This window comes from Nothobranchius furzeri, chromosome 7 (genome assembly GCF_043380555.1).
Source record: "Nothobranchius furzeri strain GRZ-AD chromosome 7, NfurGRZ-RIMD1, whole genome shotgun sequence".
Taxonomy (NCBI): Eukaryota; Metazoa; Chordata; class Actinopteri; order Cyprinodontiformes; family Nothobranchiidae; genus Nothobranchius; species Nothobranchius furzeri.
In genome coordinates this window covers 26,536,380-26,555,991 of record NC_091747.1, presented here as the reverse complement: position 1 = coordinate 26,555,991, position 19,612 = coordinate 26,536,380, and the positions used below count along the sequence as shown (strand labels likewise).

At 46.1% G+C, this 19,612-nt stretch overlaps 1 protein-coding gene across 1 annotated transcript in view; it reads left to right on the top strand.

Annotated features, from left to right (window-relative positions):
- Positions 1 to 19,408, top strand: part of efnb2a (ephrin-B2a) — a 24,136-nt gene extending 4,728 nt beyond the window's left edge. The window contains exons 2-5 of the mRNA XM_015955042.3: positions 6,808 to 7,091; positions 16,658 to 16,750; positions 16,983 to 17,081; positions 18,770 to 19,408. Coding sequence (XP_015810528.1) covers positions 6,808 to 7,091; positions 16,658 to 16,750; positions 16,983 to 17,081; positions 18,770 to 19,179 — 886 coding nt within the window. The 3' untranslated portion in view covers positions 19,180 to 19,408. The remainder of the gene's footprint in view (positions 1 to 6,807; positions 7,092 to 16,657; positions 16,751 to 16,982; positions 17,082 to 18,769) is intronic.
- Positions 19,409 to 19,612: the final 204 nt, after the last annotated feature.

The window sequence follows — 19,612 nt, the reverse complement described above, 5'->3', positions numbered from 1 at the left end:
GGAAACCCTCAATAACCATAGATGGTCACATCATGACCTCTAAAGCAGTGTTAAATGTAGTCTTTTATAGAAATGTATAATTTAGTCGACTGAAACAGGTTTTTTCTGCTGATGCAACAGTTTGTAACTAGAGGAAATGTTAACCACACCTACTGAAACTAGAGAAATGAGTGAAATGTATGTTTCGCACTTCGGATCAATAAAATACCAACATCAACTCTGACAGTTTCTCAATATTGATAAAATAAAAATCTGTTTAACGTGCAGTAAAATAGCGTTTTTAGCCCTGTTCACTTGCATTCATTTTTTCGTTGTTCCGGGGACCCATGATGCAGAAGTAGATGGGCGTGGCTTAGGCTCCTTTTATGGCCCAATCTCAGCACTTGCACTGGTCCCTGCAGACTTCAGCAAAGTGCACTAGGAGAAAGTGCGCAGTAGGGTTCGAGTGCGTAGTGCATAAATGTGCAAATTATTACAGAATTGAGACGGGGAGCATTGTGTCATCGATCGCAACGCATGCCAGGATGCTGGCTGCTGTGAAACTTTTATCAAAAACCTTTATTAACAACTTTCAAAGAAATAACAAAACAATTATTTGAAATAAATGTAACTTTATTGCTGTTTTAGCTAAAACATTCAGAGCATCAACTAATCGGCCTAAAATCAACTCATTTAATTAGAAAATACATATTTTCAGAAGAGGAACTTGAGCCTTTTCTCCTGCAGCAATGATTTGTGGGTAATTCCCTTGTCCGAGGTCTGCATCACTGCAGACTTGGTTGAAGTGCAGATTAAGGGTGCGATGAGGGCGTGGTCAACTTCCGCACTTGAGAATCGGGACACCCTACGCACTCGCACCCCTGGACGGGAACGCGCAGTTGAAGGGCGCAAGGGCGAGTTTTGGGATTCAATTCAATTCAAGTTTATTTATATAGCGCCAAATCACGACAAGAGTCGTCTCAAGGCACTTCACATTCCAATTCACAGTTCATTAAACCAATCAGAAATAATGTTTCCTATATAAGGAACCCAGCAAATTGCATCAAGTCACTGACTAGTCTCAGTGACTATACAGCGATCCTCATACTAAGCAAGCATGCAGCAACAGTGGAGAGGAAAACTCCCTTTTAACAGGAAGAAACCTCCAGAGAATCCTGGCTCAGTATAAGCAGCCATCCTCCACGACTCACTGGGGATCGAGAAGACAGAGCACACACACACACACACACACACGCACGCACGCACGCACGCACACATGTTACACTGCGATTTCTTAGTAAATATTCTATTTAATGAGATAAACTTTATTGTATTTATCCTAGTGAATCTATAATTAAACGGGTAAACTAGTAGAAGCACATCCAACGTCAAGGAAAGCAAAAAGTTATTATCTGGAGAGGGAGAATGTTTTAGTGGTTAGCAGCAGTTTGCTAGTCGATGGCCCCCTCCATGAGGCCACCACAGCTCAGCAGAGCATCATTGTAGCTTCTTCTGGGGAGAAAAACACTTAGAGAGAAAATAAAGTTAACAGCTGAAATTGCAGGAAATAGTACAGTTAAAGAGCAGATTGTAGAATAAAGTAGTAGAGTGTGAAAAGTGGTCAGTGTGTCCTCCAGCAGTCTAAGCCTATAGCAGCATAACTACAGAGATAACTCTGGATAACCTAACCTTTTTAGATGGAGGCATGTTGTAGGCAGGGCAAGGGAGAGCCGTCTTTACCGACTGTACACTCCACCTCCCTCTACTCCACCACTTGTCCAGATTTAGGCTAACATCAGATTTTAACCATAGGCCCTATCATATAAAAATGTTTTAAGCCTATTCTTAAAAGTAGACAAAGTGTCTGCCTCATGGACTAAAGCTGGGAGCTGGTTCCACAGGAGAGGAGCCTGATAACTAAAAGATCTGCCTCCCATCCTAATTTTAGATATTCTGGGAACCACCAGTAGACCTGCAGTCTGAGAGCGAAGTCTGAGTCTGTTTAACGGAAGCTTGTTCAGGTTCAAACAATGGCTGACTCCGGACTCTGATTGGCTATTATATTATCTAGCCCCGCCAGTTCCATTTGCTGATTGGTTCTTTTTCGGTTGCCCATCTTTCCAGTTTTCTGATTGGAATTTAGTCAATTTTCGTTGTCATTCCAAAATGTTGGTCAATTTTCATCCAAATTTAGTCTTTATTTGCGTTTATGTTTTCATTTTAGTTTGTGAAACGTCATTCGCTACGAAAAAAGGATAATTTTTAGTTAATGAAAGCAAGACTTCTCTAAAGCTCACGAGGGTGTTCCTGTGTTACTAAGGGAATGAAACAGAAACATCAGTGACAGTCAGATCGAGGCAGATGTTCTGAGCTCAGGAGGAACCAGAAGGTCCGGGGCAGAGGAGAGGTTCTCTGAAAACCCGTAGAGTAACAGACTGAATGTTCCATGGAGGATGTTCTGCTTGGAAATGTTTGCTGTCTGAGAGCAGAGCTGTCAGTCGGTCTGGTTTCCGTGGCAACACCCGGATGTTAGGGAGCCGAGTAGGAGGAGCTTCTGGTGGGTTCTAGTGGGGATCTCCCACGTTGTTGGTGACACAGAGCTGTTGGTTTTGTTGAAGCTGAGAATAAATCAAGGAAGTAAACAAACTTCCTGATTCTTCTCCCTTAAAACTCCACAGTGTTCTTAATGTGATGATGCTGCTCAGGGATGGCTGGACTGTCTGCCATCTTGTTGGAAGGTCCCAGTGGCACAAACCCCTAAAGTCATCAATACTGGATCTGGACTGGAATCTGACCGGTGTGGTGTGTCTGTGGCTCCACAAAGGTCGCACATTCCAGCGGAGCTCCAGAAGGATCTTCTTCCGGAAGCGGTATCTGCTCAGGAGCCACTCTGAATTCTCACCAATCAGATCAGAGCGCTCACGGAGGACCGTTTCCTCCAAAGAGCGTGCTCTGTCAGCAGATGAGCCATGCTACCATGTCAGGTTCCCGTGGGTCACAGGTGTCTTCCTAGGCTCTATCAGCAGGGATGTTAGGCAGCTGTTTCTCCACAGATATCATTACTGACTGGGTGAGGGCTGAGACCTTCAGTGTTGTGGTCCCCCCGTTCTACCACTAGATGCTGGTCAAACGCATGGTCACAGCCGTTCTGCGTTTCGGGAACATTTATACAGCGGTACTAGATGGTCATCACCACACCGAGCGTGAAATCATTCCTGCACACAGATCTGTGCGTTAGTACAGCTGATGAATGAGGGTCTGCGGGAATACACCAGATGTACCCTTCAAAATAAAAGCTGAAATTGATCAAAGTCTGCAGAAATAAAAGACACCAGAGATTTCTCAGACATAGTCATACTCTTAATCTGTAACTGAAGAGTCCACCTGCTGGATCAGAGCTCCTCGGGTTCTCCAGGTGGTTTACTAAGGTGTTATGACCCTAAGTGTCTTTAACAGTTCTAGATGCCTCCATGGCAGCGTGGTTCCGATGAAATTTGTTTCATTATTCCTTTTATTCACTCTTTATTTAACCAGGGAGACCCCATTGAGATGAACAAAGGGAGTCCTGGCCAAGAGGAGGTCACAACCTTTATAAAGGTGAAAAATCCACGTATTGGTCTTCAGTCTGGGTGTGGATCCGTGACCCGGTACCGGTTCTCCAGCCCAGGTTCTTCCCAACAACCTGGTTTTGAGCCGGTTGGGATGTGGTTTTGTGAGTCAGGTTAATGTTCACGGTGGCTGTGTAGAGATGCTTTTTGAACTCATGCATGAGTGAATGAATGAATGCTCAGATACATAAAGAGGAGTCGATTGCTGCAGGCTTTCCTCCTTTTCTTCCTTCTCATCTCCTCGTCTCCTCTGTCCCTCCGACTTCTCCACTCTCACAGAAGATGGGACCAGATGGCGCTGCGAGGCGGAGACGTTCAGCACACTCTTCTCCTATCTCTCCTCCTGAGCCTGTGTCCCACTGCTGAGCGCATCCCTGCAGGGGGTGAGGGCAGAGTGGGGGAGTAAAGTTCTGGCTCGGCCTAGCTGTGTGTGTGTGTGTGTGTGTGTGTGTGTGTGTGTGTGTGTGTGTGTGTGTGTGTGTGTGTGTGTGTGTGTGTGTGTGACACATACCTGCTCGAAGCAGAGGGAGAAACAGTTCAGGGTTTAGCTCTCGATTCTGGTTCTGGATCCCAGTAAAGCTGGACCCTGATCTGCAGAACTGGGCTAGATTCAGAACCAACCCAGAGTCTGGTTTTATTTACAGAGATCCAAACAGTCCAGCTGGACTTTTAGATCCCACACATTCCCACAGGTTGTTGCATCATTTCTGATCATAGTCTGGTTTCCATGGAAACACACATAATGCAGCCACTTAAAGTAGGGATGTCCCGATCAGGTGTTTTTGCCCTCGAGTCCGAGTCATTTGATTTTGAGAATCTGCAGATACTGAGTCCCGATCCGATACTTTCAATACATAAAAAGAATGAATAAAGAAAAGGAAGAAACTGTTCCAAAATGTTCCTTATTTTTTATTTAATTACTTTTTTATTTTAATTTTTAACAACAGGTCACTTCTGTGAGGTAGCATGAACAGTCAAGCAATAAATAACATAAATTCTTCACTTTTGAACTTTATTGCAAACATAAAAAGTCTAATATAAAAACAGATAGCACTTCTACTTAAAATACCTGGCAGGGGTCTATTTTGCCTCGGCCCTCAAAATGCTTAGATACGCCCCTGGGCATGGGACGGAGTTTTGAAGATGATCTGAATTGTATCAACTATACAAATACTACATGCTGATAAATTATTGCTTTATACAGGTACAAACGTGTAGTGGCATAAATCTACCTACATTTTATTTTTTTAAGAACTTTGTTTTGTTTTCTTGGTTTTATTTTCCTCTCTTCCTGTCCTGTCTGTCTCTGATTCTTCCTGCATCTCCCAGTCCTCCAGAAAAACTCCTGTCTGCTTCCTTCTTTTTCACCTCACAAGTAACTTTTTAACTAGCAGATCAAATTCATCTATTGATCGCAAAAAAAGCAGAGTGTGCGCTGCCCTGCCCGGCTGCGCTAATGACGAGCACTGCAGCGGAGGCAGCGTGTCCACACGTCATGCTCAAATGCAGACAGAACTTACCAGAGAGAAAATGAACGGACACAAATGACTGTGTGTTAATTATGTAGTCTTTGGTGACGCCCAGGGCCGGATTATCATTGCAGGGGCCCCTGGGAACAATGTGCTCAGTGTGCTTGGATCGGGAAGTAAAGCCCGAGTCCGGATCGAGTCTGAAACCACGTGATCGGGCCGATTTCCGATCATGTGATCGGATCGGGACATCCCTAGTTTAAAGTGACCAGTCCTAGCGTTTGAGTGACAGCTGCCTGAGCCAGAAACATCAAGTCCTTGTGACACGTCATCACTGGACCGAGAACAGTTCCAATTCTATGAACGCTGACATGCGAGTATGCTCAGAGTTCCCGGATGTGTTCTTGCTCCATCCACTGTACTGAGGATGGTATCCCACAATGCATTGTGTCAAACCGTTATGCTTGGAACGGCTGAGAAGAATGCACAAAACTGTAGTTTTTTTTTATTGGAAATACAATTACAGAAATATAAAGTTGCCCGTTGTTGTAATTAATTGTGTGCAACCTGTAAAATTTGCCATATGTATTTTTTTTAGATGTCACGATCCCTCAAAATGCTAATTTGCCAGCTCACTGTCAAAATAAAAGCAGTGTCACCGTAAAAAGCTGTTTGAATGAAAAAGAAGCAGGAACTGCTTGGGTGATCTATTAGTGCAGTCAGTAACCACAGCTTGTCTCTGTCCAAATAATTCCACGATTAACATCCACACACACACACACACACACACACACACACACACACACACACGCACGCACGCACGCACACACACACACACACACAGAGCCGAACATGTGTTAACGTGAGGCCAAGGCTGAGGCCTTTCCCCAGAGCTAGCTCTAAGCGCTCTGAAGCTCACTAATTATTCAGACTTTCAAGCATTAATTTCTACTTAAACAGAAGAGTTACAAAAACATTCGCCCCTCAGAGTTGTCATGAACATAAACTAGATCTATTAAACCTAGAATGGGTTTTTGAACCAGGCTGTAAACATGTTTATTTCTGCAGTGAAAATGACTTTTAACATGGGAGTCAATGAGGATTTGCTCACTTCTGCCGCCAGCCCCTAGTGGATGGGGGTGGAACTGCAGTTTTTGTCATTTCCGTGTTGGCTTCATAAAAATCCCAGTATTGTGCGGTCCAGGTCCTAACCTCAAGAACTCTTTCCAAGGACATGTAGTCATTCGGACTCAGACCAGAACCAGTCTAGTCTAGATGCTTCTGGATCAGAACCCGGTTAGTGTGATGAAGGGAATGCTGTTAAAGCTCCATCATGTTTGCCTTGCAAATCCCAGAGGAAAAGTGAACAAGTGATGCTTTGATCAGCTGGTTCTGCTGGTTTTAAGAGAACATGTTGGGTTTTCACTGCTCAGACCCTCATTTCCATGTTTACAATCCAAACACAAACAATGTTTATTAAAATAATTTCCTGAAAATTAAGAATATTCTTTTATTTTGAAGTAACTTCCTGTTTTTAGTGTATGTATTTACATCTTCCCGCCGGTTTAATGGAGTAATCATTCACTAGTTGCTATGGTTTTGAGGACCATCCATCATTTAAATGAATGGACAGCATCAGTTAGCTCATCAGACTCTTCTGGGTTCTGGAGCGGATCCTTGGACCAGAACCAGCAGGTTTAATGTATTCTAGAGTCCAGTCTGGTTTCTAATGGTTTTGTGTCTCCTTTCAGATTCGTTCCTGGAAAAGGAGTGGTTCTGTACCCACAGATTGGGGATAAATTGGACATAGTTTGTCCCCGTGTAGACGGAGGTGTGGGCGACGGTGTGGAGTACTACAAGGTGTACATGGTTCCCAGGGAGCAGCTGGAGAGCTGTACCATCACCAAGGCTGACACGCCGCTGCTCAACTGCGTCAAACCAGACCAGGATGTGAAGTTCACGCTGAAGTTCCAGGAGTTCAGCCCCAACCTGTGGGGTCTGGAGTTCTTCAAGGGAAAGGACTACTACATCATCTGTAAGTACTGGGCCTGCTGGGTCACACTTACGGGTTACACTTGGGGACTAACTTGTCACACACTGGGCCTAACAGGACTAATGGGTCACACAATGGACCTAACGGGCCCAGTGGATCATGTACAGGGCCTAATGGCTCACTCAGCGGTAGATTGCATCAAATATCCTCTCAGAACCGGTACCATCTTGGGAGGGCCCCCTGGTCTGAAATACAGCAGGCAGCCTGAACGTTCTGTGTGGCGCCGGTGGTGGCGGGGGGTCTGGGCTGTGGATAGGACCATCTGTGAGGCTCCACCTCCACCATCTGTGAGCTGTCACAGCAGGGAGAAAGAGGCAAGGCGTCAACCCATATCTAGCAGCACAGTTGTCTCTGATCCATACGGCTGATCTGTCTTTAGAATTAGTTAGGGTCCTACATCTGTATGAATGAATGAATGAATAAATGAATGCTTTATTAATTCCAGTGGGTAAATTGTGATGTTAAGACAGCACAAGAGAATAAAAGAAGGATTTAGGTAAACACACTGGGGGATGGGCTAGATAGATTTATGAGTCCCCACCAGTGTCAAGAGCAAATCTTCACCAACGGTGATAAATGCACTGTGAACTTTTTGCTGTCTTCAGGCAATTTCTTGTTACTTAAAATAAATGTTTCAGCGTCTGTGAGCTTCATGTTCATCTCCACATTGCTGCAGTGACCTGGATGTTTGTTTTTAAGTTGACAGATTAGAACTAAACGGAGACAGGTAATTTGCTGTGGTGACACCTTCGACATATAAATATTGGACAATGGGTTTCCATAGGCTCCAATAACACGTTTTTGAAGAAAAATGGGAGGTGGCCACCACCGCCATTTTGACCGTGTCACAGGTTCCGTCAAGCCCAGACAATTCCATAAAAAGGAAGAGAGGTGGAGCTGAGGGTGGGGCTGTAAAGCTGGGATCAACTGACGACACCCGGTCGAACTAGCTACAAGCTAACCTGAAGCTAACCCAAAGCTAACACGGAGGTGGGAGCTAAGCTAACGGAGGTAGCAACCTAGCTACAACCGGAGTTAACTGTGCACAACACCAGAGCTTCTGAGTCAGAGGTACGCCGGGCTGACCGCTGGGTAAAACCGGGTGGAACACAGAGGTCTCCGAGAGCTCCACAAGCCGGCAGCCGTGCAGCAGACAAGCGCCGCAATCAGACAGATGCGCCGAGCTGCGGGGAGGGAGAACCGGGTGGAAAACATCGGTCTCCCGAGAGCTCCACAAGCCGATAGTCGGAACCCAACTCCACCAACATGTTATATTTCAACCCATTTTCTAAAGTGCAGCATTATGTTAAATGCACTGGGTAAATTTCATGGTTAAACAGTACATGTTAAAATCTAAGCTCAGCTCGGCAGTGACCTAAAATACATAAATATAATTTTACTTACCGAAAAAAGGAAGTGGAGACTCATTGGATGCTCTATTAGTACAATTAATGCCACAGCAAGTCATTTTGTCCAACAATTGCACAAATAATATCCAAAAAAGAATACACAAACACAGAGACTCAAAATCCCAGAGCAGTTTCCAGGCCAGACCGAGGCTCTACTGAGGCTTTTCCACGGAGCTAGCTCTGCGGTCACGTGGGTCGGATGCTCATTAATTATACAGAATTTTAGGCTTTTAATACACTTAAACAGAAGAGTGAGAAAAAAATTCACCCCCCTCAGAGTTGTCATGAGTGTAAACTAGATCATTTAAACCAAAAACATGTTTTGGTACCAGGCTGTAAACATGTTTATTTCTGCTGTGAAATTGGTATTTTTAACATGGGAGTCAATGAGGATTTGCTCGCTTCTGACACCAGCCCCTAGTGCATGAGGGTGGAACTGCAATTTATTTCATTTCTGCGTTTAGCTTCAATTTTTCACCCGCATTGTGGGGGCTTGGGTGACACATGGAGGGAAAAGCCGAAAGAGAAAGCAGAAGTTAGTTTTTAAGGTGGCGTATCAGATTCGTTATGTTGAACTGTCTTTACCACCATGTTAAATACCCAGGATGCAAACGTTACAATTGGTTGTTGCACTGCCTTTGCTGTCTGGTGAAAAATACGTCCCAACCGCATCTCTTCTCCTCCTGTGGAGACACGTTAGCTTTTTGTTAGCTGCTAGCTAACAGCTACATGTGTTGGTGTCAGAATCCCTGGCTGCCTTAAATTTTGTAAAGTTATGAGCTGTGATCATGTTTGAAAATCTCCATCTCAGGGCAAATTTAAAAAGTCAATGTTGTTCCTTAAGGTTAAATCTGGTCATGTCCACCCGATTCCGATCATTTAAAAAACGTGTCATCGGGCCTGATTTCATTGGAGCATCTGTAGGATTTAATTAGAAACAAAGTTCAGGATGGCTGGTTATGACCTTTGGCTACTGGGGGGTGGTGCTCATTAAGGATGGTGATTACAGGAGTAAAAATGTGGCGATTGCCAAAATACATGACTCTTAGCCTCTTTCAGAATTGGTCTTTAATTGGTGTCCCTCCGGCTGCAATGGGAGCTGCCACTGCTGCTGTGTGTGTGTGTTTGTGTGTGTGTGTGTGTGTGTGTGTGTGTGTGTGTGTGCGCCTCCACTCCCAAAGGCACCATCCAAGAACCATAAGAATGTGACACTGTCTCAGAGAAGTCCACCGTGAGGGTTTCATTAGTCTCTTGGAGTGAGCACTCAATACGTAATTAATTAAGCGGCGTTTAATCCGTCGTTTCTTCTCACATCCACATCACTTGTAGGATCTGAGGCTCAACCAATCGGATTAGCCCCTGTAGCCCACATCAGACGGATGTAAATGAAGCAAAGATGTTGATGTTTGTGGGACCGTGTTTCTTCAGGATGAGCTGCTGAATGCAGGCTGAGCCACCACTATCGTTCTGTGCGCTTCCGTGCACGTTTCTGTTTTTAAAGTGCAGAACGCAGCCACAGCTGAGTGCAGACGAGTTTGATGTGATTGTTAGCGGCAGTGTGGCCTGCAGCCGAGCAGCCAGCAAGCTGCATGATTACGTGAGCTGAAGAGGAGGGGAGGACATGAATAAGGAGGGAAAGGGGCCAGAAAGAGTGACGACAATGAGCTAATGAGGGGGAGCTAGGAGAGGAGGAGGGGACATGACTCGGAGGGATTTCACCACATCTTTAATCATGTTGTTATTCAGGAGAGATGAATGTACAGAAAGGTTTATCGGTTTTACAGTTTTGGGGTAAAAACGAAAGGCTCCAGGAGGAAAAACTCTTTTTTTGTATGTTAACGATATTGCTATGGTTTCTAAATTATTCAAGTGCATACTATTTGCAGATGACACTACCTTATTTTATTCAGGAGGAAAATATAAAAGATGTTTTAAATGCAGTTGAAAATGAATTAGCAAAAATGAAAACATGGTTTGATATCAACAGGCTTTCTTTAAACATCGATAAAACTAAGTTTATAGTTTTTTGTAGTAGTAAAAAAGTGCTGACATATCATTAAATGTTGAAGGAATTGAGATAGAAAGAGTAAAAGAAGTTACGTTGTTAGGTGTCATTATTGACGAACATTTATTGTGGAAGTCTCACATAAATGCTGTTAAAATTAAAACATCTCGATCTATTTCAGTACTAAATAAGACGAAGGAATTGTTGAACATGAAAGCTTTGTATATTCTGTATAACTCATTAATTCTTCCATATCTGACATATTGTATCGAAGGATGGGGAAGAACCTGCAAAACATATACACATTCAATTTTTCTTTTACAGAAAAGAGCAGTGGGAGTTATTGGTGGAAGTGGATACAGGGATCACACGGATCCGATGTTTTCACAACCAGACCTAATGAGATTAGACAAACCAGTAGAATATCATTTATTAAAACTCATTTACAAAGCACATAAAGGAGTTCTACCAATAAATGTTCAAAAGAAATTTGTAAAAACAGAAATTAATTATAATCTAAAAGGAATTGATATTTAAAAAAACAAGATTCCAAACAGCGATAATGAAAACATGTACTCAATTAAAGGTGTCTCTTTATGGAATGGTCTCGACAGTGAAATAAAACAATCTAATTTCTGTATTTAAAGAAAGTGTCAAACGTATCATGATGAAATAATAAGACCTTAAGTAGGCTGATAGATTTGTTTTGTGTTGGGGTGGGGGGTAAGTGAATGACAGGCTTTGAGTTGAACAGCTAATGTCTTGATGTGAAAAGGGGGCAGATATACGTTTTTGCTTCTTTCTGCTCCTTTTCATTTATGATTATTTGTGAACATGAATTGTTTTAATGTAACTTTTATTGATTGATTGACTGAAATAAATTAAACAAACGAACGAACGAAAGATTTCTCGGTTTTACAGTTTGGGGTAAAAATGCCTTAACCTGTGGAGGCAGGCGTTGCAGATTTGCAACGTTAAAACCTACCTAGTTACTCCACATACGTATTCATGAGTATTTTTAACTCAGAAGAACCCCTGAAGGACTTAATTGTTTGTCCTTTCATCAAAACTTATTTTGAGCCTGAGACATCAAAAAGTGGAGAACATTCTCAAACTAGATTAAAAAGTCCAGATTTCTGCACAAAGGTGAAAACATCTCTGGGAGACTCAAAATGTTGAATGCTGAGCTACAACCAAACCGTGGTGGAGGGGTTTGAGTGTCCCGGTCCTCCTAGGAGCTCAGTCTGAGGATTTATGCCTCTGGTAGGGTCACCCACAGCAAACAGGTCCTAGGTGAGGGATCAGACTGAGTGCAGCCCACAGACCCCTTATGACGAGTACCACACATAGAAACGGTGTTCCCTCGCCTGGACGCGGGTCACTGGGGCCCCCTTCTGGAGCCAGGTCTGGAGTTGGGGCGTGCTGGTGTGCGCCTGCTCCCACCTGGTGGCCAGGCTTTGGGCACTGCTGGGCACAGCATGAAGAGGAGATATATGTCCCTCTTCCTATGGGATCACCACTAATGGGAGGGGCCAAAGGGGTTGAATGTAGTGTGAGATGGGCAGTAGCCGATGGTGAGGACCGTGGCGGTCTGATCCTTGGCTAAAGGCTCCGGTACGTGGAATGTCACCTCTCTGGTGGGGGAGGAGCCGGAGTTGGTGTGTGAGGTTGAGAGGTTCTGAGAAGATATAGTTGGACTCATCTCAACACGTGGCTCTGGCTCCAGAACCAGTTTCCTCCAGAGGGGCAGGGCTGTGGTCTGTGCTTATGCACCAAGCTGCAGCTCAGACCAGCCACCCTTTTGGAGTTCTTGGAGGAGGTGCTGGAGAGCGCTCCTTCTGGTGATTCCCTCGTTCTGCTGGGGGACTTTAACGCTCATGTGGGCAAAGCCAGTGAGACCTGGAGAGGTGTGGTTGGGAGGAACGGCCCTGATCTAAATCAGAGAGGTGTTTTGTTATTGGATTTCTGTGTTAGTCATGGATTGTCCATAATGAACACCGTGTTCAGACATAAATGTGTCCATATGTGCTCTTGGCACCAGGATACCTTAGGATACCTTAGGCCGCCATTTGATGATGGACTTTGTTGTTGTTTCATCTGATCTGCAGCCGCATGTCTTGGACACGTGGGTGAAGCGAGGGGCGGAGCTGTGAAACTGGTGGTGAGTTGGCTTCGATGGTGGAGGAGGAAGCTGGTCAGACCTGGCAGGCCTAAGCATATTGTGAGGGTCTGCTGGGAACGTGTGGTGGAGTCTCTAGTCAGAAGGAGCTGCAGTTCCCATCTCTGACACAACTTCAAACACGTTCCAGGGAAGGCTGGGACATTGAGCTCTGTGCTTCCATTGTCGAGGCGGCTGACCAGAGCGGTGGCTGCAGGGTTGTCGGTGCCTGTAGTGGCGAAAACCCCCAAACCCGCTGGTGGACACCGGCGGTTAGGTATGCTGTCAAGCTGAACAAAGAGTCCTATCGGGGCTTACTGGCCTGTGGGACTCCAGAGGCAGCTGACAGGTACCGGCAGTCCAAGTGAAAAGCAGCTCGGTGGTCACGGAGGCAAAAACACGGGTGTGGGAGGAGTTTGGTGAGACCATGGAGCAAGACTTCTGTAAGGCTTTGAGGAGATTCTGGTCCACCATCCGGTGTTGGTACCAAACCGGCTCGGGGTTCTGCAGCTGCCAAATATATCACAGATGATGATTGTTTGAACGTAAGACTTACGGAAGTTATGATACCACGTTCGTAAAAGTTACTTTAGCACGTTGGCAATGAAGATTTTGATTGGTCAGAACAAATTTATGGGCGTAGCCTTAGCGGGTGTAGTCCTAGCGGTTGTAGTCTTAGCGGTTGTAGTCCTAGCGGTTGTAGTCTTAGCGGTTGTAGTCTTAGCGGTTGTAGTCCTAGCGGGTGTAGTCTTAGCGGTTGTAGTCCTAGCGGGTGTAGTCCTAGCAGTTGTAGCCATAGCGGGTGTAGTCTTAGCAGTTGTAGCATTAGCGGGTGTAGTCTTAGCAGTTGTAGCCATAGCGGGTGTAGTCTTAGTAGTTGTAGCATTAGCAGGTGTAGTCTTAGTGGTTGTAGTCCTAGCGGGTGTAGTCCTAGCAGTTGTAGCCATAGCGGGTGTAGTCTTAGCAGTTCTAGCATTAGCGGGTGTAGTCTTAGCAGTTGTAGCCATAGCGGGTGTAGTCTTAGTAGTTGTAGCATTAGCAGGTGTAGTCTTAGTGGTTGTAGTCCTAGCGGGTGTAGTCTTAGTGGTTGTAGTCCTAGCGGGTGTAGTCTTAGCAGTTGTAGCATTAGCGGGTGTAGTCTTAGTGGTTGTAGTCCTAGCGGGTGTAGTCTTAGTGGTTGTAGTCCTAGCGGGTGTAGTCTTAGCAGTTGTAGCATTAGCAGGTGTAGTCTTAGTGGTTGTAGTCCCAGCGGGTGTAGTCCTAGCGGGTGTAGTCTTAGTGGTTGTAGTCCTAGCGGGTGTAGTCTTAGCAGTTGTAGCATTAGCGGGTGTAGTCTTAGTGGTTGTAGTCCTAGCGGGTGTAGTCTTAGTGGTTGTAGTCCTAGCGGGTGTCTTAGCAGTTGTAGCATTAGCAGGTGTAGTCTTAGTGGTTGTAGTCCTAGCGGGTGTAGTCTTAGTGGTTGTAGTCCTAGCGGGTGTAGTCTTAGTAGTTGTAGCATTAGCGGGTGTAGTCTTAGTGGTTGTAGTCCTAGCGGGTGTAGTCCTAGCAGGTGTAGTCTTAGTGGTTGTAGTCCTAGCGGGTGTAGTCTTAGTGGTTGTAGCATTAGCGGGTGTAGTCTTAGTGGTTGTAGTCCTGTAGCCCACAAATCAACACTTTTCAGAGCAAATGTTTACATTTCCAAAGGAAATGTAAATTAAAAGCAAAGAGACCAACTGATAAACGGTGACCCTCAAAAGCTCTTGGTTTTGATGACATGGGGCAAAATGAAGTATAAGAACTTTATTGACAAGACAGCATGCAGCATTTTGAATGAAGGAATGAAGGAATTGACATAACAACTAAGAAATACACAGACCTGTTGTGTGTTTTGGCTGTCAGTTGTTGTTTATGTAGTTTCACATTCTTTACAATGATAATACGGTGTTTTATTAACAAATGACATTTAGGTGTAACAAACAAGAATTTATCAACAAAACTGCTGATGTCTTTCCTAAACGTACGTGTGAAAGCCGAGTGGATTGGCCGTGATGTGACGTCATCAGCAGACGCAGGACCCGAGCCGATCTGGTACCAACACCGGCATCTCAAGAGGGGAACCAGTGTGCTACCAACACTATTTACAGTGGGGACGGTGTGCTGCTGACGTCATTCTCAAAACCGAGAAACAAACAACAACAAACTGTTAGTTTCTGTGAGTAGTCTCGTTTCCCTCCGGCGGCGATGGGAGGAGCTCCTCCGGGGCTTAGCCTGGATGTTTGGAAGCTGTGAGAAAAATGTTACTCTAGAAGGAATGAAGCTCTTCTCAGAGCCGAGCTAATTGTACATCGGACTCAAATGCATCTGAACAATAGATGTAAAATGTTATTTCCACAGAGCTTGATGGTGATTAGCATTGGTTGTTGGGAAGCTCTGGTATTCCAGCTCTGCACCGGCCTGTTCCAGAGGGTCACGGGGGTTCAGAGCGGGACCGAAGGCGCCTGCTGTCAGAGGCCATTACCTCACATGGCTGTGATGGGCGGTCACCTCTGCTCTGTGACCACATGAGAAAGAAAACAGATGAAATAAAGAAAACGATCTTTTATATAGCACCTCTCAAGAAAAATCCAGAGTCGCTTCACAAAAACAAAAATTAAAAATACAAAAATTCTTCAAAAATGATTTTAAAAAGAGCAGAACCGAGCTCAGGGAATATTTCAGTCTCACAAAGACTCTCACGTGTCCACACACACACGCACGCACGCACGCACGCACCTACATTTATGTCGATGGCACGCACGCACACGTGCACACACACGCACACACACGCACACACACACACACACACACACACACACACACACACACACACACACACACACACACACACACACACACACACACACACACACACACACACACACTTCTGCTAGCCTTAGTTCTGCCTCAGCGGGCCAAGTCTTTCAGCAGATTCATTCAGATTCTGTTAAACCCAAGTCAGGCCCGGCCCGTTGCCTTGGCACCAGAACCAGTTTAGCAGCATTTCAAGAGAAAGAAGAAATTAAAGATGACACAGTTGATTTTCCTCTCACACACTCTTAAATGTCTTTTGTCTCCAGCGTGCACACATGCTGCTGCTGCTCGGTGTCTCTGGGGACACAAAAAGACACAAATATAAAATGTCCAATCAGGAGCTCTGTTCCTCCACATGACCTCTTGTAGCTGTCACATTTCTCTGTGTTCGAACATCCTGCAGGATGATGAAATGTTCTACCAGGTTTAAAACGGAGATGGGAGCTGCTTTGTCTCTGATGTGTCTTCGTCTCAGCTGGAATGCAACAGGTCAAGGGTGGGGGGTGGGGTGGGGGCTCTTTGTCCACTGACATCACCATCTTATTGAAGCAGGAGGATTCAGATCAAAACAATTGGTAGCTGGGAGGGAGAAGGAGGAGGGAGGGTGTGTGTGTGTGTGTGTGTGTGTTGGCTCGTGTTACTGACCTGGACCAGGCCTCCCTACCACCAGACCCATCCTAACCTTGGTTACCTCCCATCATTAGACCCAACCCACCCAGGCTCTAGACTCCTCCCACATCAAGCCCTTCCCACTCTTCTGTAGTCATCATGAAACTGATGGACCATGTTTATGAACCAACTCCTCATGAACCTGCTGAGATATTCAGAAGATCAAAGTTAGCTTCAGATTCCGTCTAGCCGTTAGCTCATCAGTTCTGTAGGATGTAAGCTCTTTCTCCAAACAGAGGCTGTTCGGATAAGATTTTTACACGTAGCTGAAACGTCACGTTTCCTGTCATTCTCTGTTTTTCTCCTTGTCCCATCAGATCGTCTCCATCTCCACATCTGATACCTTTAGACCTGAAACACATTTTAATAAACCGCTCTTCTCTTCGGGGGCACACGCACGCACGCACACACACACACACACACACACACACACACACCCCTAAGGCTAACCTTGTTTGTGTGGTTTCGCCTCCTACAGCCACATCTAATGGCACCATGGAGGGCATCGATAACCAGGAGGGAGGAGTCTGTAGGACCAAGTCCATGAAGATTGTCATGAAAGTGGGACAGAGTGAGTATTTCACCACACACACACACGCGCACACACACACACACACACACACACACACACACACACACACACACACACACACACACACACACACACACACACACACACACACACACACACACACACACACACACACACACACACACACACACACACACACACACACACACAGTTAGCCTGCTGGTCCTAGCAGATCCGGACTTCTAATCCCAGATCTTCTGGTCTCCCTCAGATCCCTCTGACCCAGACCCACCTAAGGACGTTTCACCCAGAGTGACCTTCTCTCCACCAGACAACAACAACAAACACAATGAAGTCCCGCTCAAAACAGGTGAGACTTTTTCCTGAGACACCTGCAGGATTTATGGGTGTTTAGAGCTCAGCTGTTCACTCAGGTGGTGTTAAGTAGTTTGTAAGAGCCAACCAGGTGTGTGTGTGTGTGTGGAGAGGTTATGTTGCCTGTAAAACGGATAGGGATCTCTGGCCCCTCCAGAACTCCTGAGGTGTCTCCTCTGAGGTGTCTCCTCAGGAGTGTCTTATTCCAGCTTTAAGCCTCCTTTTTAGAGGTTTCAGGTAAACGATCTGATGGCCACACCTGTATGGCATGGTCTCACCTCCACCTTTGTGTCTCCTAATGACACGGCGGTACCGATCCCACTCGTTAGAGCCCAGGGGGAAAACTGCAGCTGCTAAATGTGAATCTCACATGGAAGTGACACAACTGCAGTTCCTTCCTCATCCACTAGGGGCAGGCTCCAGAAAAGAGCATGTTCCCATTGACTCCCATGTTAAAAGCGTGACTTCACAGCAGGAACAAACATGTTTACTGCCTGGTTCAAAAGCCATTCTAGCTTTAATAGATCTAGTTTACAGTCGTGACATCTCTGAGGGGGTGATGTTATTGTAATGCATCTGTTTAGATGTAATTAAAGATTTAAATTGTAAATAATTAGGGGTGTGTCCATTTGATTGACAGGTAGCAGATTAGCCGCCAGACCTTTCGCTAGCTACTTGCTCCGGGAAGTCTTACAGAGTTAAAGTGTTACAGCCTGGAAGGCAGAGCGTAGCCGAGTCGCTAAGCCGCGGTTTTCTGGCTGAAAGCGCCCACCCATCTCCGTTAGCTTTGGTTACCTCAGTTAGCTCTTAACTACCTCGGCTCAAGACCCACAGGGGAGCCGAGGAGGAACGCAGTAATCTTGCCTAGTCAGGAAACACTCTCCTGCCCCGGGGAGAACAGCCTGTCCTCGGTGCTGGATCAGAACCAGAGGATCCATCTCTGGGAGCCAGAAAGTGGAGCAGCCGTTGCTGCCTGTCCGACTGTAATTCACCTGAACGGCGTTGGCTGGGATGCGTCTGCTGCCGGACAGCGACGCCCCAGATCCAAGGTCGGAGTTTCTGCTGTGGATCAGATGTGACCTTCCCACAAAAGCTCTGCATCTGAGTTTCACTAACAAATCCACGCATGGAACGTCAGACCGGAGTCTTCTGGATTAGGTGTGTGAAAACATGGAGAATTCTAAAGGATTAGGCAGGTTCTGATTGGATCTCTGATTGGTTCTGTTGTAGATCTAATGCTGCGTTTGGATCATGGTTCTGTGTTATGATCCAGACTTCAGGTCACTCTAGAACACAGGGATTAGATGATTGTGCTGCAGTGCATTATGGGTAGAGAGCTCCACGTTGGTCTCAGACGTCCGGTAGTTCATTTAGGTGAATCTACGGCCCTAGGTGAAGCTGCCATGACCTTTGACCTTAAACCTGCTAACTGGGGCCTGCAGATGGAGCTCTTGAGTTTTTTGACCTCTGACCTGTGGGTAAACCGGCTGGGCTGTCCTCTGCTAGAAGAGCATCTGTCTCAGTGGTTTGGAGATGACCTTTGACCCTTCCCAGATTAATGAGCAGCGGGAGCTGTTGCTCCCCGTGTTAACACACTTCTGTATGCTCCGGAGAACCCTGTGACAATTCGTCTCTTTTCCAAAAGTCTTCCGGCTGCTTGACTCTTTTCTGTTGTTCCGGCAGATTCCAGAGAGGGGGGGGAAAGAGAACCCAACGAGAACGGAGGGAAGTCCTCCAGCATCATCGGCTCTGAGGTAGCCATCTTTGTCGGCATTGCCTCGGGCAGCGTCATCTTCATCATCATCATCATCATGCTGGTTCTGCTGCTGCTGAAGTACCGAAGGCGCCACCGAAAGCACTCTCCGCAGCACACAGCCACGCTTTCACTGAGCACGCTGGCCACGCCCAAACGGAGCAGCGGCGGCGGGAACAACAATGGCTCGGAGCCCAGCGACATCATCATCCCACTCAGGACTGCTGACAGCGTCTTCTGTCCGCACTACGAGAAGGTCAGCGGGGACTACGGACATCCGGTCTACATCGTCCAAGAGATGCCGCCACAGAGCCCGGCTAACATCTACTATAAAGTTTGATCCGGGGCCGGGAACCCAGGAGCTGGACAAGACCACGGATGCAGAGCTGGTTTGGGTCGGTGCTTCAGACCCATGGACAAACTGTCCCGCTCTCACTCTCCGTCTCTCCTGTCCTATGATTTGTTGTCACTTTTCTTTCCTCTCCACATTTGGCCTGTTGCTCCCGTTGGGAGGTAGTTTGAAGCTGCTGCTGCTCTCTGGGAGCGGGAGGACCGGCTCTTCTCCCTCAGCGCTGTTTTGTTTTGCGCACCGTGACCCGAGTTCTGGGATGGAGGGAGTGTTGATGAGACAGATGCACAGAAAGTTGGACGGAAGGATATTTGGATATGTTAATATGTGAGAGGATGAAGGACACAGACAGAGACGGTGGGAAACGAGCCGGCGTGGATCCAAAGGACAGGTTCTGTGTGGATCCACCAGCTGGATGCAGAGA